Raw genomic sequence first — 26,200 nt, 5'->3', positions numbered from 1 at the left:
TCTGAAGGACTCACTCCTGAGCAACTGAACAACTGGGTCTTCGAAAGACTTTGGAACAAATGGTTTTGGGGTTCTTTCTTTTCTCTGAGAGGAGAGGAGGTTTGAAAACGCAGAAGGTAGAAGATGGATAAAATTTTCAAATGAAAGATGGTGATTTGTAAGAATTGCTTATCCCTTTTATACGTAAATGGCATAGATCAGCGTGAGCCGCCCGATTTGGTTAGAACCAGATCCAAGGGCTATGTTTCGAAGGGCGAAACGGTGGCAAAAAGTTGGCCAGACCATTATAATGCAGTCCTCGAAACCCGAACAGATGCCAATCGTCGTGTTCCACATGTCCAGTACTTGAGTAGCGGGCAAGCCTGGATAATCGCGACGGAAGTTTAAAAGTTCCCATCGTGTAAGTCAGAAGGTGACGTCATAGAACACGAGCAGGGACTTGGGGGGCAAATGTACGTCCTAAAATTCAACATGAGTATTTTATTTAGCTCGTGTATAGCTGGCGAATATAGAACTGTAACAGATGATCCATAAGTCCGTATTTTCTCCGCGAAGATAGCACGACTCCCCAGGACAATAACACGAGTTGGGGAATGCAAAGCGATAAGCACGAGCTTGTAATGTTTATAAGGCATAGCACCCGTGACACGAGCTCACGATATATTCAGCTCGGGGTATGCTAGAGACTTGACGTATCCTTGGATCTTTAGAAACCCGAATACGTTATATAGATGTGCATGGTCAGACACGGCATGTCCGCGGATCCCTAAAAACCTGAACACGTAAGATGATCGTGCATAGTCAGGCATGACATGTCCGATTATCTCTAAGGATCCATGATCAGTTTTACCTAATGTTCAGACCACACCTAAAGATAATTGTAATATTTATAATTAGTGTGATACAGATAACACTGAGGGTTAAGTCACGTGATGACCCCTAGGCCTATCCAGTGATTTTCTCTATAAATACTAAGATCTTGGATATGGAAGAGAGGGTAGTAGTTTGTGTAATACAAAAACTCTGTCAAAATTTAGAGAGAGAAACATTAATAATATTGACTCATGGACTAGGTGGATTTTAACCACTGAACCACGTAAAAAAGACGAATGTTCTTGAGAGTTCTTTTTTGATGCTCTTGAATATTATTTTTCTTATTGCGGTTTATTATTAAGCACTAATTCATTCCAGCTATTTTCATAATTCGCTGATGGCGAAAAATCGCATCAACAGTATTATATATTATTATAATAATGCTATTTTATAATATTTGAATTTATATTAATATAATTAATAAATATCTATTTTTTAATTTATTTTAAATGTATATTCCATTAAATATTTAGATTATTTAGTTAAAGTTAACAAAAATAATTAGTTAAAACAAAAAATTATTTATCTACACATAGACTTTTTAGGAAACATAATTTCATTTCTTTTGAATTATTTTTAAACAAAATCCTTTTGTCAAACCAATATTTAAAAAGTCTACTTCTAATTCAGGATAGTTGAGAGCATATCAGTAAATCTTATCTAATCATAATCTGATTTAGCTAAAGAAAATCTATTTCGTAAAGTTAGGATTTTGATGTTTTCTGTAATCGGTCAACAAAATGTCTTGCACAAATTATTATTATTATTATTATTTTACTAAAAACAGTTTATTTTTATTTTGGTTATAAAAAAAATGGATTATCCGAAACAACATACGGTTTCTTTTCTCCCCAAAAGATTTTTTTTACTTTGATTCTGATCAGCCTATCCAATACTGGCTATGCTTGCCTGTCTCTCTATTCTATTATATCTTATAATAAAAAAACCCCATAATAAACGTCTGCGCCAACCGACTTCTAGTTTCGATTGGAACTATACGAATCATACGAATTTCGATAATCCGGCAAATGGGTTCGTAGATATTTCTCCGAAGCATATAATCCGAGGTAGGTTTTGTTAAATGTTGCAGTTATTCGGAGAATTTTGAGGTTTAAGAGCTTGAGATTAATGGGGATGGAGTTGGTCTGAGTTGACAATTTTCGGGTAAGTTTACTGTATTGTAGGTTGATTTAGCTGTCAGTATTGAGCAGTTACATAATTTTCTTCCGGGGCTTTGCGCTGAGACGATCGCAATTTTTGTTTCTGGAAAAGTTTTGGTATTTTGAGTTTTTAATTCAAAGCAATTTTGTTGAATGATCTGTCAGATTTGGTTGATGGTAGTTGAATGGTGTTCTATTAGGTAATCCGTAATTAATTTTAGTATTAAAGGGGTGAGAAAGTTTGGTAGTTTAACTATAGGAGGGGGATACTGGCGTTGAAATATTATGGTGGGGGAACTTAATGATCAAGCTTGATTTTTGTGAATGATCTAAAAGAAAATTAGTGATTAATCTGTGGGTTTTGTTCCCGTGGGTTGATGTTGATGGTGGTTTCTATGAAGTTTAAGTTTTAGTTGAATTGTAGGGTTGTAACAAGTTTATTTGGTTATAATTTTTTCTGTAGTTGGACTGCACGTGAGATGGCCTTGTCAAGCAAAACCAGAAATATGCTAGAGAATCTGGTAAGAGAAGGATCATTTAAATGGTTACTTGGCAGCAGAAGTTCTTTTGATGAGGAGTTCGAGGAGATGGGAAGGTCTCCTTCTGCCCGAAAGAATTGGATATCGGAGCTCTCTCCACTAGCAAACATAGTTGTTCGAAGATGCTCAAAGTAGGCTTACTAGTTTATGCCTTCTAAATTTTATTTGGTGCATTTTCCTTGTCAGCATCTAGATGAGCGGGTTTCAAAGTTTGTTAGAAATACATATTCCATTTTCGCCACTTGCTACTATTATGGCAGTCTGTCTTTCTTCAAATTATGATAACTGTTTTTAGAAATAATTCTGATGCAGAATCCTTTCTGTTCCTACAACCGAGCTTCAAGAGAGCTTCAATGCAGAGGCATCTCATTCTGTAAAGCATCCATCACGATACGCTAGGAACTTTTTGGAATATAGTTGTTTCAGGGCACTTGCTCTGTCAACACAAGTTACTGGTCATTTGGCTGATAAGAAGTTCCGACGTTTAACATATGACATGATGGTAGCTTGGGAGGCTCCAGATGCTGACAGCCAACCTTCAGTTAATGTAAGTTTTTGGCCTGGGCTTTGTAGTCTTGAATTTATAGATACATTCGAAGAGGAATCTTAGTGTTAACCATTGAAGGTTACTTCCTAATCCAAGCTGTATAGACATAGAGTTCAATAATTTTACAAAACATTCTCAAGAGTAATTATAAATACCAAAGACTATAAATTAATTTTCATCCTAAATGCAAAACACGCATCTCTCAATTGTCATATGACTGATATGCATATTGTTGCTGTAATAATCAATAGGTTAGAAAATCTTTTATTGTCATTAACATCGCCATAATCTAAAATCTAACTATAAAAATAGTCTTCTTTTCACAACCTATTCTAGACTGTAGAATCACCTAAGGAGGCCCTATATTCCACATTGTCAAATAGTCTAGGGTTTAGGATTTATGGTTTGCCATGTAATTTGTAGTTAGTCATGTGGCCGTCTTTGTTGCAGAAGTTAGATGAGGACATTTCAATTGGGATAGAAGCTTTCTCTCGAATAGCTCCGGCAGTTCCTATTATTGCAAATGTAATCATCAGTGAAAATCTTTTCGAGGTGCTTACAACATCAACTGGTGGGCGACTTCAGTTTTCCATCTATGACAAATACCTAAGTGGATTAGAAAGGTAATACAGTTATGATATGCACTTGACATTCTGAAATGTCCAAGATTGTTACTGCATCATATCATGCCTGTTCTGTCACTCTTTTCATTATGTGGTTTGCTGTAAAAAAGCTAAAATAAGTCAATCTGAACAAAAGTAATTGAATTATCAGCTGATTTGGAATGGCCAGCTTGTATTTTTTCCATTACAAATTCATTGATGATAAAAAAAGAAGAAGAAATTCATGATTACGACAGCTTTGGAATATAAGTCTAGAAGGTACTAAAATTTATGTACATAATTCGTCTTACTTGGTGGGAGAAAGTAGTAGAGAAATGAGTCAATATTTTTTAATAATGTAATAGAGGATCAAAGAATCACATGGAAAAATAGTCTCATGTACATATATTACTCATTTATACCTAGAGCTCTGTTTCAGGAGGTCCTCTTTGTCTTTCTTGAACACACACAGCAAAAATATATAAAATAAGAAATTAGTAGAATAAGAAGAAACAAACACACATGCATAAGAAAGGAGGACACAACATTTATGAACCTCCATGAGTTTGGTTAGATACTGTTGGATTGAATAAGGATGTTAGGTTTTCATGGTGGTTTTTCTTTTTCCCTTATTGTTTTCATTTCCTATGGACGGATTTTGTTTATAATTTTTTTTTATTAATAACAAACAAATCCTACGTAGGTTTGAATAAATGATAGGAGAAATAATTTTCATATTTCTCTCCTTTTTATCTGCTTAAGTAGGCATGACAACTTGTTGCCCTTTGGAAACGAATTTTGAGATTAAGAATGTGGCAACTTTTGTGGTTGTAGAGTTTTAGTTCTCTATAATGTAAAATGGCATAGCTCACATTATTTTGAGGTGGTAGAAGATGTATGTATTGTGCTTGGAAATATGGACTTGGATCTAGTCAATTTGAACTATTTATCTTACAGAGCAATAAGAAAAATGAGGACACAGTCAGAATCATCCCTTCTTTCTGCAATTCGATTGTCAAATGGAGAGAAAATTCTGGAAATGGATGGAACAGTTACTACTCAACCTGTTCTAGAGCATGTAGGAATTTCAACATGGCCTGGTAGGTAAATGGGGGTTATTGATTGCTGTAAATTTTTGAAAAATTTTAATTCCTAAACTTTGTGTATGTGGTTTTCTAATTTATTCAAGTCAACCTTATTTGAATTGAGTGTGAATATTACATTAAGATATATATTTAAGTTATTACACCCCATTTCTTCAATTTTTGCCTTGGTAATGTTCTTCTTGATCCATTAACTTACTATTAAGTCAAGATGTGTTGGGAGATTTTCGTTCCACCTATTTTGGAAGCTTATTTATATTTGTAAAGCAGTGTAAACTTAAAGGAGAACTTCAAAAAAGTACGAAAAAAAGATCTTGAATACATTGTGATCTATACAAGAAACTGAAATGGGATATATTAATCAATTGTGACGTATGTCTAATATCTATTATTTTTTTCCTCATTAATCTTAGCTGGAAGGCTCTCTCTCTCTCTCTCTCTCTTTTTATTTGTTTGGGTGTTCTGTTGATTTACTGGCTTTTTTAAAGGACCCTTATTTTTCATACATCTGTATGTGCTTGTGCTTTCATGAAGAATTTATATCGTTTCTGATTAGGAAAAACAAATAATTTCAGTGGTAAAAGCTTCAACCAAGAAAATTCTAAACATCCAGATCCTTCGTCATTTTCGTCCAGCATCACTTGTTTATTGAAGTTTAGGTGTTAATAGTGTCATAATATGGTTATATTTCAGTAGTTGACAATTCTTTCGCTTATGTATTCTTGCTTGCAATCAGGACGGTTAACTTTGACAGATCATGCACTCTACTTTGAAGCTCTCCGGGTTGTATCATATGACAAAGCAAAGCGATATGATTTATCAGATGATTTAAAACAGATTGTTAAACCTGAGTTGACTGGCCCATGGGGTACTCGACTTTTCGACAAGGCTGTATTCTATAAATCTATTTCATTGTAAGTTATCTGCTTGCCTTTTCACTTGATGTAATATCTTGTTTAGTAGCATTCTGAAGTTTTCCTTCTCTTTTCATCTGTCATTAGTCCTCTCATTTCTTGGGAGATTAACTTCTGTTACTATTTCTTATGTAGATCAGAACCTGTTGTAATAGAGTTTCCTGAGCTAAAAGGCCATACGCGTAGGGATTATTGGTTAGCAATTATCAGAGAGATTTTATATGTCCACAGATTTATAAATAAGTTCCAGATCAAGGGAGTTAAACGGGATGAAGCAGTTTCGAAAGCTGTGCTTGGTATTCTGCGATTACAAGCCATTCAAGATATTAGTTCTGCAATCCCTCTACTTTATGAGTCTCTTCTTATGTTTAATCTTTGCGACCAACTTCCAGGGGGAGACTTGATACTAGAGACCCTGGCAAATATGTCAAGTTTAAAAGAAATAGATCGTATGAATAAGTCTAAGTCTGGAAGTGGTATGTATTCAATCTCAGCGTTAGACATGGTTTCTAACTTGGGCTTTGTGTTCAACACAAGCTCTAACAATCCCAATGAAGATGGTCTTGTTGTGGGCGAGATAACTGTGGGAGAGATGACATCATTGGAAAGAGCAGTTAAGGAATCTAAAAACGATTACGAAAAGGTGGTGGTAGCACAACAAACAATTGATGGAGTTAAAGTTGAGGGAATTGATACGAATTTGGCAGTGATGAAGGTAAATTTAGATCAGTAAAGGCTTTACGTGCTGTGTTTCTCATTTCTTTTCCGTCACCTTAGCTTCCAACTAGTTTCCCTTTCTATGTTTCTTTCCTACCACTTCCTTCACCTTGTAAGGCTTTGGGTTATTCAAACAATGCACCTACAACAGGAACTTGGTTGGTCCCATGTAGGTGGGCAGTCTGACCACTATTAATCTCTCTTCGAAAATAAAAATAATTAATAACGTTTCATTTTATTCTTTTTTATTTTGATAGTAACTTGCATGAATAAATGCATAAACTATCAAATAGTTTGATACTGTTTCTTATATATTTTCATTACAAGAGTGTAACTCATTTCTGTCTTCTAAACTATTAGGAGTCTTGTTTCTGTCTCTACTTCTAAAATTTCTAAATGCTTACAGGAATTACTCTTTCCAATGATGGAATTGGGAAAGTGCCTTCATTCCTTGGTGTATTGGGAGGATCCCCTCATGTCCTTGGGTTTTTGTTCTCTTTTTACTTATATTATTTTCAGGTACAATCCGTACTTGAAACTCTCATTCATTTGTTGTGATATAACTAAAGAAATGAGGCTGAATTGAATCATGACAATGTTAGGCGTGAATTGTGATGACTAATGCGTACTAGAACAAAATATTTGTTATTTTTCTTAAAGCTAGTTTGGAGAGCTAAAATAGACTATGGTGATTTTAATTATTAAGAAATAGACGAAATGCCAAATTGATGACAGAGGTATCTGGGGTAATAGCAAGGCAGTAGAGGGGCGTAGTAGTTTTACTCGCTTGGTTCCAGGACAAAAATGAAATAAAATCTGTGGCAAGGGAAGAGTGGAAAATTTTGGATTACCTGTGGTAATAAGGCAATCCACCTATTTGTATTTCCAGCTTTGTACTATTACTACTATGTCAGAACATAGATTGACGAGTACATGGACATGAAAAATATATTTTTAGAGGGGTCGTATGCTTAGCCTGAGTGGTAACTAGACTGGCCTCTGAAATTGAATTACTTTTTGTGGATATCTGTTGTTTATATCTTTTGTTATTACACGCCAGATATATTTAGATTGTTCATTTCAGGCAGTGGTTAGGTTACACCTTTGCACTGATGCTCATCTTTACCGCGATCTTTATGGTACTGACGAGATTTTGTAGCCAATGGAACCCTGTTGATGAGGTAAAAGTGTTAGCTCCCCCACCGATGAACACAATGGAGCAGCTTTTAGCTGTCCAAAATGCAATTTCACAAGCTGAAGAGTTCATCCAGGGTGGAAACATTGTCCTTCTGAAGCTACGGGCATTATTGCTGGTGATTTTTCCTCAGGTTTTCCTTCCTTCCCTTTCTTTGTCATTGTACTTCTCATTTGGTCTACCATTAAGCACTTTTGGACCCAGGAATGAAACATATTGAAATAAGGCAGAAAGACAAATCACCCCAAATGCCATTGATATTATCATGAAGATGTTTTACATTTTGATATTGGTTTCATTTCTGCCTCCTGATTTATTGGAGTTGTTCTTTGTAATGATCAGGCCAGTGAGAAATTTGCGATAGCGCTTCTGTTAGTGGCTTTGGTTTTTGCCTTGCTGCCAAGCAAGTACGTTGTTTTATTCCTGTTTTTGGAGGCATTTACAAGGTATTCACCGCCAAGGAAAGCAAGCACAGAGAGATGGATGAGAAGACTGCGGGAATGGTGGTTCAGCATTCCGGCTGCCCCTGTTCTTCTTGAAAGAGAAAAGGAAGATAGAAAGAGGAAATGATCTTTGTAGTTTTTGATATTTGTATATATAAATGTTTATTTAGAGAGTTTTTACCACATATCTGTGAGAGTGTAAATGTCAATGCAAAGACAAATCTGAATATGTCAACAATGCAAATAAGAAAAGAAGAAAAATGAGTTTGGCCTTTGGTCGCGTACTCTATTAATCTTCTTACTCAACTTCGAAAATGGTAAAACAATCCTTGAATAAAATAGTGGGATAGTGGTGGCTAAAATACGTAAGTTGTTGTAATTCAAGCACTTAAATATTTAAGTTTTTTTTTCTTCGTAAAAACATATTCTATCAACATTTTGTGGCATTTGATGGTATCTGGTTGTAAATATGATTGGGAAATTGGAATTAATGTTAATTATATAGCTAACATTCTCCTTCAAGTTGAAGCATATATATTATTCATGTACAATTTATTATATAGATAATCAACTAAAATCTGATTTAAAGCTTTCGCGAATATGTCCACAAGTTGTTTTTCGATCTTCACATATTCTGTAGAAATCAAGTCTTGTTGAATTTTTGATTGAACAAAATGATAATCAATTTCAATATGCTTAGTTTGCTCATGAAACATGGGGTTGGATGCAATATGAAGAGCAACTTAGTTATCACACCACAATTTTGCTAGGACTGAAGTTTTATGTCTTATTTCAGCCAAGAGTTGATAAATCCACATTATCTCACACATACATTGTGCCATAGCCCTATATTCTGACTCTGCATTGGATCGTGACACAACATTTTGCTTCTTACTTTTCCATAACACTAAATTCTCTCCAACAAAGATACAATAACCTCAAGTAGATCTTCTATCTATTTTAGAACCTGCCCAATCTGCATCTAAAAGGCATTCAATATGAGTGCGCCCGTGATTTGCATAGACAATACCACGTTCGAGTGCTTCTTTCAAGTAACACAAAGTTTTCTCTAATGCTGCCCAATGATGAACTGTTGGGGTTGACATAATCTGACTAACAACATTGACTGAATATACAATACCTGGGCGAGTCACAGTAAGGTAATTCAACTTCCCAACCATTCTTCAATATCTCTCAGGATCTTCAAAGAATTCCCCATTTCCTGTAAGATACACGTTCAGAGTCATTGGAGCATTACAAAGCTTTGCCCCCAATTTTCCTGTCTTGTTAATGACATTTTTTCTGAGATAGAAATATATTTTTTTTACTCCTTGTAACTTCAACACCCAAGAAATACTTTAGCGCCCCCCAAGTTTTTTGTATGAAACCGAGTGTGAAGGAAAGACTTAAGAGATGAGATTCCCGTAGTATCACTTTCGTTAATAACAATGTCATCCACATACACAACTAGTAGAGTGATATGACCATCTGATTGTTTGTAGAACACAGAATGGTCAGACTTGTTCTTCATTATACGAAATTTTTCAACAACATGACTAAATCTTCCAAACAAAGCACGAGAACTCTATTTCAAGATTTTCGAAGATGAAAAACTTGCCATGACTCCCTCTGAGCAACAAAACTAGGAGGTTTCTTAGTATACACCTCCTATTGAAGATCACCATGAAGAAAATCATTCTTTATATCAAGTTGATGCAAAGGCCAATGATAAGTAGATGCCATCGGATTAAACAACCGAACAAACATCAATTTACAACAAGAGAAAAAGTGTCAGAATAATCCACTTCATAGGTTTGAACATAGCCCCTAGCAACAAGACGAGCCTTCAATCGATTAACATTCATTTGCATCCTATAGTCTGCTTCCTTGAAGGTAAATCGACCAAGTCCCATGTAACGCCCTACTTCCTTAGAGCCGTTACTAAGTGAGTTTTTAAGACAAAACAGTGTGCAATGAACTCGCTAACCGAGGTTTTGAAACAAAAGTGTGACTAATTAAAAGTCAAGGCTGTAATCTTAGAAAAACGCGTTGTTTCAATAAAACTTCTAGTATTAAACATTTGGGATCCCAAAATAAGGTTTGAAAACTAATTACTTCTTAAAATAAGTTTACAATTGATCAGTTACAAAATCATAGATTATTACAGCCATTTTCGAATAAACCCCCAACCAAAGCAGTCGGGCAGGCCAAACATGTACGCGTTGCTTCACGCTCTCCGTACTCATGGTTGGTTGACTCAGTCATTGCCCTTACCTGCAACACAGAGCACCCGTGAGCCGAAGCCCAGCAAGAAAACTCATGCAGAACTTAACATATGCAATTTATACAGTTTATCACATCAGATAATCCACAGATAAACAAGCCAACCATTAGACTAAGCAAACACGGCCATGCCGCCCCATAAGCCTTATCGAAGCCTGGGGTCTCGGTCCTCACCGTAAGGATATCACATGTATCCACCGGGCCCTGCCCTGACTATAAGCATCCCATGTGCTAAGTGTTACTTCCGGCTCCGCTGCCGTACCCGGCCTACGCCGCACTCGGCCCTTGCCGTTCATTTCATTATAATCATATATAGCATAAATCAAGCAACATTCAAACAAATGCCAATTTATTTAAATCTGCACCCTAACATGTAATGCAATATAGGGCCATGCCCGGCAATCATCTCATCATGCAACATGCAATATAGGGCCGTGCCCCGCAATCACACTATGGGCCCATGCCCTATCCTACGGGTGTTATAGTTTTCTTACCTTTCCCTTCAATTGCTTAGATCACCTGACTCCTTGAGCACGATCCCACTCGAGCCTTAGCGCACACCTAGGCACAAACATAGGTCAAAGTCAACACCGAACCCCAAGTCCGAGAACCTAGCCTCGGGACCAATCCCGAGCCCCCCGGGAAGTCCTAGATCCACAAAACAAGGTGGCGGAGTCGAACCCCGAACCCTAGGTCAAAATCCCTCACAAATAGCCCAAAAACCCCATTCTGGGCGCAGGGTAGCGCTACAGCGCTCAAAAGAGAGTGCTATAGCGCTACAAGCAGAAACAGCACCACCCCAGAAAGAAGGCCTAGCGCTACAGCGCCCAAAGACTAGCGCTGTAGCGCTAGTTGCAGGCAGGCAACACCAGAAATCGTTTTCTGCGATTTCTTTCAACCAAACTCAACACAAACTTCCCCAAATCTTTACCAAACTCAAAATCAAGCTTAAACACACCTCACACTCATCCCAAGCATCCCAAGAACTCAAAACCCAATCACATTCAACCCAAATCTCAAAATTCACCATGAACAACCCTAAACCCAGAAATTCGATCAACAACAAAGTTAAAGGCTTAGAATTCTTACCAATGATGCAAATTTCAACCTTGATTCAACCCTAGACCTCCTTAGCTTGTTCCTTCACAACCTTGGCCTGTTTTCCCCAAAATTCCCATCCATTTAGCTCAAAAGCACAGCTCAAAACCAGTAAAGCCCTAAAACTGAAAACTCTAAAAACTTACCTCCAAAAGTTGATGTGTTCTTGCCAAATCTTCAAGTCTAACCCAAGATCCTTGATGCTCAGCCTATCCTTGCTCTCCACTAAGCTTTGCCCCAAGAAATTTGAAGAGAAGAGGTGCTAGAACCCCAAACCGATCCCTTGGAAAACCCATCAGTTTTCTCTCTTTTCTTTCTTTCCTTTTTCCTTTCTTTTTCAGCCTTCCCTCTATTCTACAAAATCCACTAAGTGTATAAAGCCTCATTTAATCTATCTTTAAAAGCCAATTGACCAAAATGCCCTCCCTATTAATTCTAAACCCTTTTATCCAAGTAGGGCCATTTTAGTCATTTACCCAATTCCCGCTAATCCTCAAGTGTCTCTAATATTTTCCCGTTGCTTTCCAACACCTGATAAACCACCAAATAAATATTCCCCATCATCAAAATAAATCTCAATCTATTATCTGAATTCCTGTTCATACCCCCAGGCTCGCCCCGAGCCGGGTATAAATTCCCGTCATGACTTTCCGCTAGCCTGCTCACTGGGATCGCCTCGAGTCACAAATCACTGAAACACCCACATACCACCGTGGTCTCAACAATCATCACACATCAATGCAGTTATGCCCAACATGGACAAAATTACAATTATGCCCCTCTAACACGATCCGGGCCTACATGCATACTAATATACATAGTCATGCATCTCAGATAAACAAATAGTCATATAACATGCTTTAAATCATAACCATGCATTTAATTCATAAAATAATCACACATAAATCCCATCATGCCCTCCTGGCACGCTAATCAAGGCCCTTAAGCCTTATTAGCGAATTTGGGTCGTTACAACTATCCCCTCCTCATAAAAATTTCGTCCTCGAAATTTATCCCAACACATCAGTCAGTAAACCCGCAACTCTGACCATAATTTCCAAGGCCCACCGCCTTTACTTTACTTTTCAACAACACTCTCGCAAGAGTAACAATCTTGCCCCTCAAGATTTTGTCTAATAGCCAAACTCTCGATAGCTTCTTGTTTACACCGCAACCCTGCTGAAGCCTCAGGGTCTGCCTAGATTACGATGACCAATTCATTGTCTTATTCCTGATTCCAGAGATACTCAAAATCATCACCTCTACTAGGTGGGATCAGCTTGTAGGCCCCGCTGGCCTAACCCTTAGTACAACTTCAGAATCTTATGTTGAATTAAGAGCCAGAACTCTCCCTTCTCTCTCTAAACACCTTACAGATCCTCGTCTGTTATTACGTAGAGTTACAAATCTTTACTTCCGGAACTTTATTTCCTCAACATTTAACAATTTACAAGTTCTTTTATTCTTTCAAATAGGGAGACACTCCTGCCTTAAGAGTTCCAACAATCTCTTTGGCTTTCTCTCTGAACTAAAGCCAAACCGTAGTATTCACTATCCTTCGCCTCTTACCATGCCCTATGTCGCGTTACATTAACAAGACACCAGCAACTGCCACCCGACTAATTCATCAGGGATCACACTTCCCTTAATATCTCAAGTTTTCGCATACTCAGCGCTCAATTCATTAAGATATTTGATAAACCTTCAGACTGCCATTCCACTTGCAATCAGCTGATAATTCCAGGTTCCCACTCTGTTCTTTTCGTTCTCTAGATCCTTTCCAAAATTTAAAATACTATAGGGTCTCAATTTAGTATCATCGATGTTCTACCCTGAAACCAGTTCACTTGACCCAACAACATTAACTCCCTCAACTGAGTTAAAACTTTTCATGTCCAAACACTTACTTAAGGTCTATTGTGGTCTATCCCCATGCTACACTACCACATCACCTAACCCCTCAGGGTCCAAAGGAAAACACTAGATTCTGTCACCCGCTCGACCCTCCCGGTACAACGTACCCAAGGAGGTGGAATGATATCCATTCAGAATTCTCATTCATAAACCAAATCTAATTGGATCCTTTATCCATTCCTGGTACCCTAACTTGTACCACCCTAACAGGGTTCTTTCCTGTTTCAACCAAAGCCGACACTTCGGATTCCATAGCTCAGTGACACTCACCAGCTAATCATACCTGCTAACGTTACGCCAATCTCAGTCGTTGCCTTTGTATCCTCCATTACAATCTATGGCGTTATTCCTTGACTGCCACATGCCCCATATTTTATTTATTAATCATGATTTTGAGAGCTTTTATTTTTGTTTGGACTTAAGTGAATTGGAAGAATGTTTTGACTGAAATTCTAGATTATAAGTTAATTTTCCTATAGATGATATTAGTGTGTTAGTCAGCATAGCTTGAGGTGTGAATTATTGTTGTTGGCTTGATTCAAGTGTGTTTTTTGCTTAGGTTTTTAGTCGAGTTTGTTTATTGTTGTGTTCTTTACTTGAGGGCAAGTAAAGAGTAAGTTTGGGGAGTTTGATAACTCCATTTTAGTGTCATTTTAGGATGTGTTTTTGTGGTAATCTTGAGTCTTTATGTTTGTTTTGTGCAAGATTACACTTGTGTTTGTCTTTGTTGTAGGTCGGTACTTTGGATCACGACCTAAAAGTGAAAAGAAGATAAAATGGTGGAAAATGGAGCTTTTGGTGGTTGTACGACTCAAATTGGTTCTAAGGATGAATTATAATAAGTTTTTGATGAAGGAAGGATGTCAAAAGGTTAAAATCTGGAAAAAAATAAGATGTCCAAAATAGATTCGTGGCATGGGCTTAAGGACCATGACTCTAGCAAAGTCAGAGGCTGAAGGTTTACTGAAAGGAATTGGAGCCGCGACTTGGTCAATAAAGTCGCGGTGCTAGAAGAAACAGAGGCAAAACCCAGGATGTCCATGGAGAGGCGGGCCGTGACTTGGGTTTACAGGGCCGTGACGCCTGGAGGGCTGACTAGATTTTGAAGTGCTTTAAAAAGACACGGGTCACGACCTAGGAAAGGCTAAGTCATGGCTCGTCTATGAAAAAAAAGAGGAATTCATGTTTTTTTTAGTATAAATTTACACTTTAGGGTTTAATTAGGGTTAGGTCATGTTGGGGTTTTATGTCCTAATTAAAACTCAATTTCTTTGTAATCTCATTTATTATCAATAAAAGAATAGAAATCAAATTTTGACTTGGTCAATCACTTTTTTCACATGTTTTATTTTCATGATTATTTGTTTAATATAAAATTCTATTAAATCCTGAGCATATATCATATCATATTTATAGTGATGTAATCACAGTAGAATATAAATATGATTATATGTTCAAAATAAGTTAGTTTTAAGATTAGTCAATGCACATGATTTACACTGATTTGCCAATCTACGATATGATATACTTACACATTGTAGTGTTATGTTCTTTCCAGAACATTAGCACAGTAGATAAGATCGGATGTATCTGTTACATCGAGCTGGACCGATATTGACAGTAGATAGGATAAGTAAACACACTATTATTATCTATTCTAGTCAAATCATATAGTAGACCATAGGTCAATTAAATCCCAATTCTGAGTGGTTAGTATTCTAATTGATTGTATTACTTGAGTTCTGTGACTTGTTTGTTACCAGCTTACCCTACGGACTAGTCCATAGTTACATATTGGGAACACGGTAGTATAATTGAGTGGGAGTGTTAATCATAGATATGAACATCTATAGCTTTTAATGAAGAAGTAAAGCGATGGTTTCCTTTTGGTTTGGTTCAAGGCGCTAAATGATAGAGATCTCATTTCATTAATTAATATTAGTGTACTGAAATATCATTTACAAGGAACTAAGTGTTTTAAGGATAAAATACAATGAGGGGTAAAACGGTATTTTAGTCCCATCTCATTGTAGGTCGTCTATAGAGGATTGAGTGACAATTATGGTTGTAACAATGGATAATTAATAACGTATCTATATTGTTTATAGAGCATTCTATGAATTAAAGAGTGCAATTCTGAGTCTTTAGTGGAGTCACGAGGAATTAATAAGTTAGTAAATTTATTTGTTAAATTTATGATAACTTATTAGAGCTTGATTTCATAGGCCCATGGTCCCCACTGTACCTTGGATAAAATCATCTAGATAGTCCCAATTAATTGATTTAATTATCAACTGGAATTATCAAAGTTGACCATGTCAATTTTGAATAGATTCACAGAGTTTTACAATTTAGAGAAGAAAAGAGATTTTATGGCAGATTTATTGATTAAGACAAATTGGTGTCTAAATTAATAAATAAGTTTAAATCAAGTTTCAAATTATAAATAATTAATTTGATAAGAGATTTAAATAATTATTTAATTAATTAAATCAATAGAAAATAATACATGCCTTGATTTTAAGTCCAATGGCCATATAATTAAATGGGAAATTTTACGGGCCTAAAACCCATGAGAATTTCGACCTAATGGCTGATATTATCTATTATTTTATTAATTTTTTAATTAAAATAAATGACCTAATTGAGCCTATTAAAGGAATGCTAAGTGAGAGTTGAAATAAGATTTTTGAATCAGATGATTAGACGATCTGACAGATGATCTGAAGATCTAGCTTTGATGCTTTAGGGTTTTAGACTCTCTCTACAGCATAAGTCCTTTTCTAAGCCTCAATATTCTCTTCTATTCTTCTTCTCTTTGTATCTATCTCATGTGTTGAGAATTGCCCACTCTAGTCTAGGTGATTCTAAGGATACTTTGGAAGACTGTGAAGAAATGTGAAGATTGGTTCAATTTCTTGGTGATACCCTACGATAGAAAGGATTAAAGGGTTAGAGAAACTGAAGGAATGACTCATTCATTCTGCTGTGTATAATGTAAGTGTTCTTATCATTATCTCTGTTTAAGTTCAATTGTAGAAACATGTTCTAGGTTGTCTTATATTAATGTGTTTAATATATGATTTATATGAAAATAATTAAGATCTTGTATAAGTTTTCCCAATAGGTCAGATTTTAATTACGAATTTAGAGAGTAAATTTGATTCTGAGACAATTTTTTCTGCACTTTCATATTTTTATTTTTTCTTCAAGCTTTTAAATTTTATGTTTCTGAATAATTATTTTGTTGTTTTAGTCATGTCTGATATGAACTGGTAAATGTAGTCGCTTGGATTTCTATTTAATGTTATTATGATGTTCTATTGATTACTCTTCTTTATTCTAATCTATATAATGTTTGCTTAATGCTAGTAAATATCTGATTAGTATTTGCTTGATTTATGATTTTGATTCAAAATTCAAAAGTTGCAAATTGAATATGCTATCATTATATAGACATAGGTTACATATTGGACGAAAGTACTTGTATGGCTTGTGTAGCAATTAGATTTCTATGCTTAATGCCTGCTATATGTTTAAGTTTATCACAAAGATTTTGAAAACTTGCATATAGGTTGAGATCTTATATCTTGAAAAAGAATAGGAATCGATCTATGTTAACTTGCTATTAGAATAGGAAGAAAGAAATTTAGAACTGATTAATAAAATTAATAGAATAAAAGTTGATGAAGTTAATACCCTAGGTCTTTTTATTATTGATTTTCATCTTTTGATTAGTTGTTTTATTTACAGTTATTAAAATTGTGTTTGTAATTAGATTTATTCATCTTAATTTTACTCCCCAAATAGAAAGTAAAGAGCAATTATTGGTAATTGGATTATAGTCTCTGTGGGAATGATTCTTAATCACTATCTATATTACTTGAATCAATTACGTATACTTGCATATCATATTTTCGCGATCAAGTTTTTGGCGCCGTTGCCGGGGAAATCTTGTATCTACTTGCAAAAACTTGTAATGGAGGTTTGCAAGTTGATACAAGATTGGTTTGTGTGCTTATGGTATATTTGAGCCTAAATGAATTTTTCATCTACCTTTACGTAAGCCCTTCAATTATAAGCTGTGAAAGTCCTATTGGTTTCTGAGCATGTGTTTTCTACATTAGTGGAGATTAGTAATGTAACGACCCAAAATTACTAATAAGGCTTAAGAGTCTTGATTAGTGTGCCGGGAGGGCATAACTGGATTATGAGTGATTTAAATGATTAAATGCATGCTTATATGACTAATTGGATAAATGTGATGCATGACTATGTGTATTAGTATGCATGTAGGCCTTGTTTAGGTTATAAGGGTATATTTGTAATTTGGGCTTGTTGAGGGCATAAATGTAAATATTTGTGATAAATTGTTGAGACCACATTATTATGTGGATATATTTGCAGCTTGTGATTCGAGGCGATCCTAGTGAGCAGTTTAGTAGAAAAGTCACGGCGGGGATTTATACCCGGCTCAGGGTGTGCCTGGGGGTGTTTCTAGGAATTTAGAGAAAATATTGGAGACTATTTGACATTGAGGAATATAATTGGTGATTAGCTAAGTGTTGGGATTTAAGCAGTAATTGTTAGGAACACCCGAGGAATTAGCGGGAATTGGGAGTAATGACTAAAATGCCCTTAGGATGTTTAAACACTTAGTTTTAATTGGGAGGGCAGTTTGGTCTTTTGGTGTTTAAAATAAGAGGTAAGTGTTATACTGCTTTATAGCCTTAGTGGAATGTGTAGAATATCTGAGAAGCTGAAGGAAAACAAAAGAAATAAAAAGGAAAAGAAAAGAAGGAGAAAAGAAAGAAGGGAAAAACAGGGTCTTTTCTCTTATGCGGTTTAGGATTTTCTTCACCAATTCTTTTGGAATTTGAAGCTAAAATTCAGAGGAGGCTTTAGGCTAAGGCTTTACACTTGGGACCTTGATTAAACTTGAGGATTCAGCAGGAATTAGTCATCCAATTAAGGTAAGCTTCAAGGTTGTTTTTCAGTTTCTGGTTTTGGTGTTGAAATGGATTTCTGAGCTGAGTTTTGATGGGAATTCTAGGGAGTTAAGATTGAGTATTTGAGGAGTGAAAGCTAAGGAGGTGTGGAAGATGACCTAGGGTCTAATTTCCCACTTAAGGTAAGAAATTCTGAGCTTGAACATTTGAGTTTCTGGGCTGTTCTAGTTTTCTGGTTGGGTTCTTCAGTTTTTGAGTTCAACCTTGCTTTTCTTTGATTAATGGTGCATGTGGTTGGGATTTGTGTTGTTGGGTTGTTTGGGTTGAGTTCTAGGTGTTGGTGGGTTTGTTTTGAAGTATGGTTGAGGTTTGGGAGGATTTTGTAGAGGTTTGGCTTGGGGAAAAATGAAGGAAGAAAAAACAAGATTTGGCTGTGCTGTGACTAGTGCTGTAGCGCTAACCTTTGGGCGCTACAACGCTAGGCCTTGTGGTTAGAGAGCCTTTTGGATATGTTTGTAGCACTATAGCGCCCTCTTTATGGCGCTATAGCGCTACCCTGTTTCCAGAAGGGGTTTTTTGGAATATTTGTTAGGGTTTTTGCCCAGGGGCTCAGGGTTTGATTCCACCACCCCGTTTGGTGGAATTAGGGCTTCCCAAGGGCTCAGGATTGGTCCTGAGGCTAGGTTTGGAATTGAAGTTTGGTGATGATTCTGATCTATGGCTGTGACTAGGTGTACGCTAGGGCTCGGAAAGGATCACGCTTGAGGGTCGGTTTCACTGATCAAAGCTACCATACTTCAAAGGTAAGAAAACTGCACCCGGTTATGTGTATTGGGACTAAGAGCTCCCTATATCTGCTATGATGTCATAGATGGTCTTATGCCACGGGACATGTGATAAACGGCCTAAGAGTGCCAGAATCAATATTTGCGCACAGGGCGCGGCTCGACTACTGGTAGCTGAGGACAACTTGATATTTGCTGAGCTCGGTTTAAGCAGGCCAGAGTCAGTGGGATAAATAGAGGGTGCGACCTAAGGGCGTTGACCCTGGTTATCATATGTGAATTGGTTATTAATGTGAAATGATGAACTTGGTATGCTGAATACTTGATTATTGTGAATATTTGGATTGTTGAGTATATGATTGTACTGTATGAGTTATCTGATTGTTTGATTAATGATTATGCTCTGCTATTGTGTTTTCTTGTTGGGCCTTGGCTCACGGGTGCTACGTGGTGCAGGTAAAGGCAAGGGAAAAGTGGACCAGTCTTGAGATGGAGAGCTTTGGGGCTGAATGTACATAGTCAGCGATCGCTCGCCACAGCCGAGGAGTGGTACAGGATGGGAAAAACCTAAATGTCTGTTTTGCCCTTAGAGTGGTTTGTAGCTGTACTTTTTTTGTCTTGAAATTTTGTAAACTGTCTTTTAACATTATTACTTCTGGGATCCCATGTAAAGGAATATTTGATTATATAAAATGTAGCTTTTGTGGCCAAATCTTTTAACCCTAGTTCAACTACAGTTTCAGTAACACATTTATAACTAAACGACTTGATTAGCAAGTCTTGCACCTTTATAAACACACAGTGTAACGGTCTTGGCTATCCAAGGCGTTACAAGTAAGTATAGTAAGCTTATTGGAGAATGATATTAATTGATTGTAATGATTTTTTTTTTTGGTAAGCATGAATTGATTCAATTATATTTGATTTATTAATCATGATTTTGAGAGCTTTTATTTTTGGACTTAAGTGAATTGGAAGAATGTTTTGACTGAAATTCTAGATTATAAGTTAATTTTCCTGAAGATTATATAAGTGTATTAGTCAGCATAGCTTGAGACGTGAATTATTGTTGTCGGCTTGATTCAAGTGTGTTTGTTGTTTAGGTTTTTAGTCGAGATTGTTTATTGTTGTGTTCTTTACTCGAGGGCAAGTAAAGAGTAAGTTTGGGGGAGTTTGATAACTCCATTTTAGTGTCATTTTAGGATGTGTTTTTGTAGTAATCTTGAGTATTTATGTTTGTTTTGTGCAAGACTACGCTTGTGTTTGTCTTTGTTGTAGGCTAGTACTTTGGATCACGAGCTAAAAGTGAAAAGAAGATAAAATAGTGGAAAAATGGAGCTTTTGGTTGTTGTTCGAGTCAAATTGGTGCTAAGGATGAATTATAATAAGTTTTTGATGAAGGAAGGATGTCAAAAGGTTAAAATATGCACAAAAAAAAAATAGAATTAGAGTCGCAGCATGGGCTTAAGGGCCGCGACTCTAGCAAAGTCAGAGGCTGAAGGTTTGTGTGTGAGTGTTGGACAGGATTTTTAGAAATATTTATTGTGCTGGTGTTGGCACAAAAAATGGTTAAAGTATCCAATTCAAACACATAGTCAGACATCATTTGTTTCATCCATAACAATTGAGTACAACAACTGTCAGCAACAATGTACTCGACCTTAGCTGTAGAAAGAGATATGGAATTCTGCTTTGTGCTATGCTTCGACACCAAGTTGCACTAACAGATATATAGTCTTTTACTTCAGTTTTTACACTCAACATATGAAAGAAATGAAGTAAAAGCCTTATTAAACTCTTTTACTTCGCTTATGGATTTTGCGATAAAAAAAAAAAATTGGATACTACTTCACTTTCTTAAAAAACAAAGTTAAAAATTCAATGGAAAGAGGACCACGTTTGGTTGCACATGCCCATGACTTCGGTTTTGGAGAGAATAAGGATGTAAAAAAAGGGACAAGCCAAACGTGCCCCTTCTTAGTTTTTGGGCACTTTCTACAGCAGTTTTATGTAAAAACTGAAGTGGAAAATAGACTTTCTACTTCGGTTCTTACATAAAACCGCAGTAGAAAGTGCCTAGCCACGCGTGCTCCACTACTCTTAAATCCCAACTAATTATGTAGTTTGATAATTAAATTAGCTAAAACTTGGTAACTCACACCATAATAAAGGCAATAGATTTTATAGGCCTTTAAGTGTTATCCCTCAAAAATATGAAGATGACGTGGCGAATGAGAATGCGACACCTGACATAAAAAATTAGGGAAAATACAACAAAGTATTGAGAAAAGACCGACAGGCACAAAATGTAAACGCTCTTGTCTAGTGCTTTGTAAAACATTCACATATTCATTGATTTATAAGAGAAAGCCACTTGTTATAAAGATTTCAGTGGGGTCTTGCTTAAAACATGCAAGTTGGGCCCAATAGTTTAAAAAGAAAATATCAGTTTTCATGCAAAGTTCTAAAACAACCAAAAGTTCAACTCCCACTGATAAGTTTAAAAAGTCCCATCAAACATAACATTATTAAAAGAAAATGGCGTTTTAAATTGATCGTTTCTCGTCCATAGGATGTCCCCACGCCATACACACCAGGAAGACAGAACTCACCACATCACCACGCGTGCCATAGAGAAACCTATTTGCTACCTGGAAGGGAAAGTAAGGGGATGAGCTAAAAGCCCAGTAAGGAAGTACATGCATCAAACAAGTAAGATACAACAAATCACAAACACATTCATCCATCTTTATATATATATATATCATAGCATCATTGTCATAATGGTATCAATATCATAAACATAAACATAATAACGTCAACATTAACGTCATCATCATAACATAAACATCATAACATAAACATCATAAAATCATCATAGCATAATCATCATAACATCATCATAATTATTTCCTTGTGAACATGGCTCGCTAACTTGTCCATGTCACCCTTTGAGGTAAACAGGATCTCTGGTCCTTGAATAACCTCTGCGCGTCTGCCCTTAGAGTTACGTCTTCATATCCTTAGTAACTCGGGTTACGTATTTACATCCTTAGTAACTCCTTTGTTGTGTCGTGTTCAACATGCTAACAACCATTACATATAACTCAGGTTACATCTTAGATCCTTAGTAACCCCTTTGTTGTGTCGCGTTCAACACACTAACAACCATTACATATCATACTACATACAAAAATACATACAATCAAGTCATATAAAAGCCAAGGAAAAATACATGAATCCTTACATTCATCATCAGATCGTAACAGCATCATATCACATGGTACATTTTCATAAATATCATTTATCCTTAAACAAGCCAATCTTACCATTCATAGCATAAACAAATAGAATTCTATCTAACTTCCTTACCTCAGGTCCAAGCTAAGTAAAACGACAACTTCTCAACGAGTCTATACCATAATCAAAATAACATTCCTTAGCATCACATAAACTCCATTTTGCCCACTCATATAACTCATGTGTGCATGGGCCATGCATACATGGTGAGAGTTATTCACAACATCCAAACAATGCATATTTATACATAAGGTCATCAAAGAATAGTGCACATTCTACCTATATTGCATGCATGGTCTCGCTATAAAAACTATATGGTTGCATAATAGACATATTTTTGAACGTAAAAGTGAATTTGCATGCGACATACATATGTGGGAACATTGCGTAAACGTGGCGTTTAAAACGATAATTCTACGCGTCTTACTTCTATCATTGTGGAAATATTAAAATTGTAACATGCTTTGATTACCATTATTTATCCCTTTAAAATTTTCAACTTGATTAATCTTCCAAACACATTATTTTATTTCATAAAAAATAATCTAATCAACCATTTAAAACAATATTATTATTCCATTAATCACTTTTAATTTTCATAAAATAACAAAGACTAACAATTATGTAAAATACTTATAACTTAAAATGTTTTACTAAAAATAACCTTATAATTCAATTATCAAATTTATAAATTTAATGTGAGAAAAATCTATTTTAGATGTGGAAAAATATATTTTTTCTTGTGTTATTTTTTTAAAGATTAAATTTAAAATAGAATAAATTCATATGTGAAAAATCAAATGATTATTTTTATAAATATTTAACTAAACTTTCAGCCATAATTTAATTTACTTAAAATTCATAAGTGAACTAAATTCAACATTCTTCTTATTCAAAAAAATAATAATAATAAAGAAAATCATAACTATTAAAATAAATACTCATGTTATATAAAAAAATACCACTTTTAATATTACCATACTTTATGGTATTAATTTATTTCAAGGTATTCACCAAATTTATTTTATTAATAATACAACTTCACTTTTTCTTTTACAAAAATATCAGCAACTATCTTTATTCTCAAAATCACAATTTTTATGTTTAAAACACATCATTTTCTCAAAAATAAAGAAAAAATCTGTAGGTAATAGATTGTGCAAAAATATCATTTTAAGTGTGAATTAAAACATCATTTTGTTTTCACAAATACAACATATCATTAGAGATATTTCCTATGCATGCATATCATTATTTCACAAAACCTATTCACCATTTATTCACAAAATCAGCAAGCATAATTCATCATGAAATTCATATTTAATTGATGTTTCTCAAAACCCAATCCATAATCTTCATGAAATAACTAACATATCAATTTATAAAAAAAATTCAAGACAATCCTTTCTTTTATTCAAATAAACCTAGCATGTTTCTAACATGTACAAGTGACACAAAAACAAAAACATCAAAATCATGCACCAATGCCCTAAAGGCCGAAACCCTCATTCTCATAAACATAAAAATACCAAGATCATCATATTTAGTGGATCAAAACCAAACCCTTGCATGCTTTCACATAGATATCATAACATCAATATCATCATACTCAAGATCCTAAGATCAAATAATTCATATAACAAGAGATCAACATAGTTTCATAGCCAATATAAATCCATATTCAAAATCACAAACAACCATAAACCTAAACATACCCATAACCAAAACCAATACACATAAAATAGTAAAACTTCTAACCCTTATCTTTCACCCAATCTCATCTTATACAAATAGAAACAACTTTTTCATAGTTTAACCATAACACAATTTTCCCATGACCAATAATAATATGATGCCTAACACCAAAACCACATGAAATCATAGAGCTACACGCCTAGGCCAACCCTTCATGTATCAAAGCCAAAATATCAATCAACCAATACATCCCAAAATCATAACAACAAAAGGGTTAGAAATCTCATTACCTCACTTGATTGTAAAAATCAAGAACACAAAAGTGACCACCCCAAAAATTATAGCCACCACTTGTTCAAGCCCCTAGTATTGAATCCTTCCTTCTCTTCTTCTTCTTCTCCTCCTTCTTTTCTTTCTTCTTCTCCTTCTCTCTCTATCACACCTCTCTCTCTCTCTCTCTTCCTTTCTCTAGCACACGACAGCGAACATGAGCATAATGCTCTCTATTTCACTCTTCCCTTTTTATTCTAAAGTGACCCAAAATAAACCAAAGCACAAAATGGTACGTTTCCTATTTTCTATTTATTTTTCTTTTAATTTTCATTTATTTGTTTTATCATAATTGGTAGAAGATAAAAGATGATCACTTCCTTTCCAAAAATATCCATTGCCTTCTAATTTTAATTTATTTGATCAAGAAAATAAATGGAATAAAACCATTTCCTTTCCCACTACACACACACGTCCAAGCCTTGTTCCCTCTTCCTTTTATTTTATTTTATTTTTCTAATAATTCCAATAAAAGGCAACTACAAAGTGTGTAGAAAATTCTACACATGTTCACCATGCTACCATGCACTTGCACACACTAAATCGCTAGGGTGCATCACTACCTACCATGCACCTTAGTGCATTCAACCAAAACTCAAATAATCACATTTTAAAATAAAATAAATAAATATCTTTTAACAAATAATTTCACAAAAGTTCTACCAAAAAATTCTAACAATTATTTTAAACTAAACAAACATTTAAATAAAATAATTCACAACACTTAACAATTAAATAAAATAAGACACAAAAAATTTAATAACTAAAAAACAATTGGTGCACTACAATATACCCTCCTTAAAAGGAATTTCGTCCCCAAATTCTTTCTTACCAAATAACTCAGGGTATCTTTCTTTCATGTCTTCCTCCAACTCCCATGTTGCTTCACGTTTTGTACTATTCTTCCACAGGACCTTAACTAGTGGAATCCTTTTGGATCTCAGTTCCTTGATTCCCTTTCCAATAATGCACTCAGGCTGTTCATCATAACTCAGGTCTTGCTTCAGTTATAACGGCTCATATCTCAAAACATGAGAGGGGTCTGACACATACTTACGCAACATCGAGATGTGAAAGACGTTATGTGTTTCAACTAATACTAGGGGCAGTGCCAAATGATACACAACTTTCCCTACTCTGTCCAAAATCTCAAATAGACCTATATATCTAGAGCTTAACTTCCCTTTCTTTCCAAAACGCATAACACCTTTCATTGGTGAGACTTTCAAGAAAACAAACTCGCCCACAGAAAACTCGATGTCCCTTCTCTTAAGGTCAGCGTAGCTCTTTTGCCTACTCTGCACGACAAGCATCCTTTGGCGAATCTTCTCAATCGCCTCACTGGCTTCCCTAATTTCCTCAGGGCCTAAAATCTGTTTCTCCCCAACTTCATCCCAGTGCAAAGGAGATCTACACTTACGCCCATAAAGCATCTCATAGGGAGCCATCCCAATAGTAGATTGGTAACTGTTATTATATGAGAACTCCATTAGGGGTAAATATCGATTCCAAGACTCTAAAAAGTCCAAAGCATAACACCTCACACATGTCTTCTAAAATCTGTATAGTCCTCTCAGACTGTCCATCGGTCTGAGGATGAAATGTGGTGCTAAACTTTAGTCTTGATCCCATAGCTCTTTGTAGCCCTTTCCAAAAGTTCGATGTGAAAACTGACCCTTGATCATAAACTATTGACTTTGGCACCCCATGAAGTCTCACTATCTCACTTACGTACAATTCAGCATATTGGTCC

At 35.5% G+C, this 26,200-nt stretch overlaps 1 protein-coding gene across 5 annotated transcripts; it reads left to right on the top strand.

Moving 5' to 3' along the window:
- Positions 1–1,545: 1,545 nt before the first annotated feature.
- Positions 1,546–8,399, top strand: LOC133830994 (uncharacterized). Of its 5 annotated transcripts, none has more exons than XM_062261150.1 (10): positions 1,546–2,037; positions 2,497–2,703; positions 2,885–3,119; positions 3,570–3,742; positions 4,679–4,821; positions 5,561–5,738; positions 5,874–6,453; positions 6,862–6,974; positions 7,615–7,783; positions 7,993–8,399. In XM_062261150.1, the coding sequence occupies exons 2-10, from the start codon at positions 2,513–2,515 to the stop codon at positions 8,218–8,220; spliced, it is 2,010 nt and encodes a 669-aa protein (XP_062117134.1). In that variant the 5' UTR covers positions 1,546–2,037; positions 2,497–2,512; the 3' UTR covers positions 8,221–8,399. The 5 variants fall into 5 exon arrangements, with proteins under 5 accessions (XP_062117134.1, XP_062117133.1, XP_062117132.1 ...); XM_062261149.1 differs by having other exon boundaries at positions 1,547–2,037; positions 3,573–3,742; positions 7,540–7,783; XM_062261148.1 differs by having other exon boundaries at positions 1,548–1,940; positions 7,540–7,783.
- The last annotated feature ends 17,801 nt before the right edge of the window (positions 8,400–26,200 follow it).

This window comes from Humulus lupulus, chromosome 4, assembly GCF_963169125.1.
Source record: "Humulus lupulus chromosome 4, drHumLupu1.1, whole genome shotgun sequence".
Taxonomy (NCBI): domain Eukaryota; kingdom Viridiplantae; phylum Streptophyta; class Magnoliopsida; order Rosales; family Cannabaceae; genus Humulus; species Humulus lupulus.
Note: the sequence above shows the minus strand (reverse complement) of the source record. Positions and strands in the feature narration are given on the sequence as shown.

Bases quoted from the DNA above. Each gene is read 5' to 3' on its own strand.
- LOC133830994 (XM_062261148.1), top strand. From the start codon at position 2,513: ATGGCCTTGTCAAGCAAAACCAGAAATATGCTAGAGAATCTGGTAAGA. The intron at 4,822-5,560 runs GTAGGTAAATGG...GCTTGCAATCAG, and splicing joins AGGAATTTCAACATGGCCTG to GACGGTTAACTTTGACAGAT. The intron at 6,454-6,861 runs GTAAATTTAGAT...AAATGCTTACAG, and splicing joins CGAATTTGGCAGTGATGAAG to GAATTACTCTTTCCAATGAT.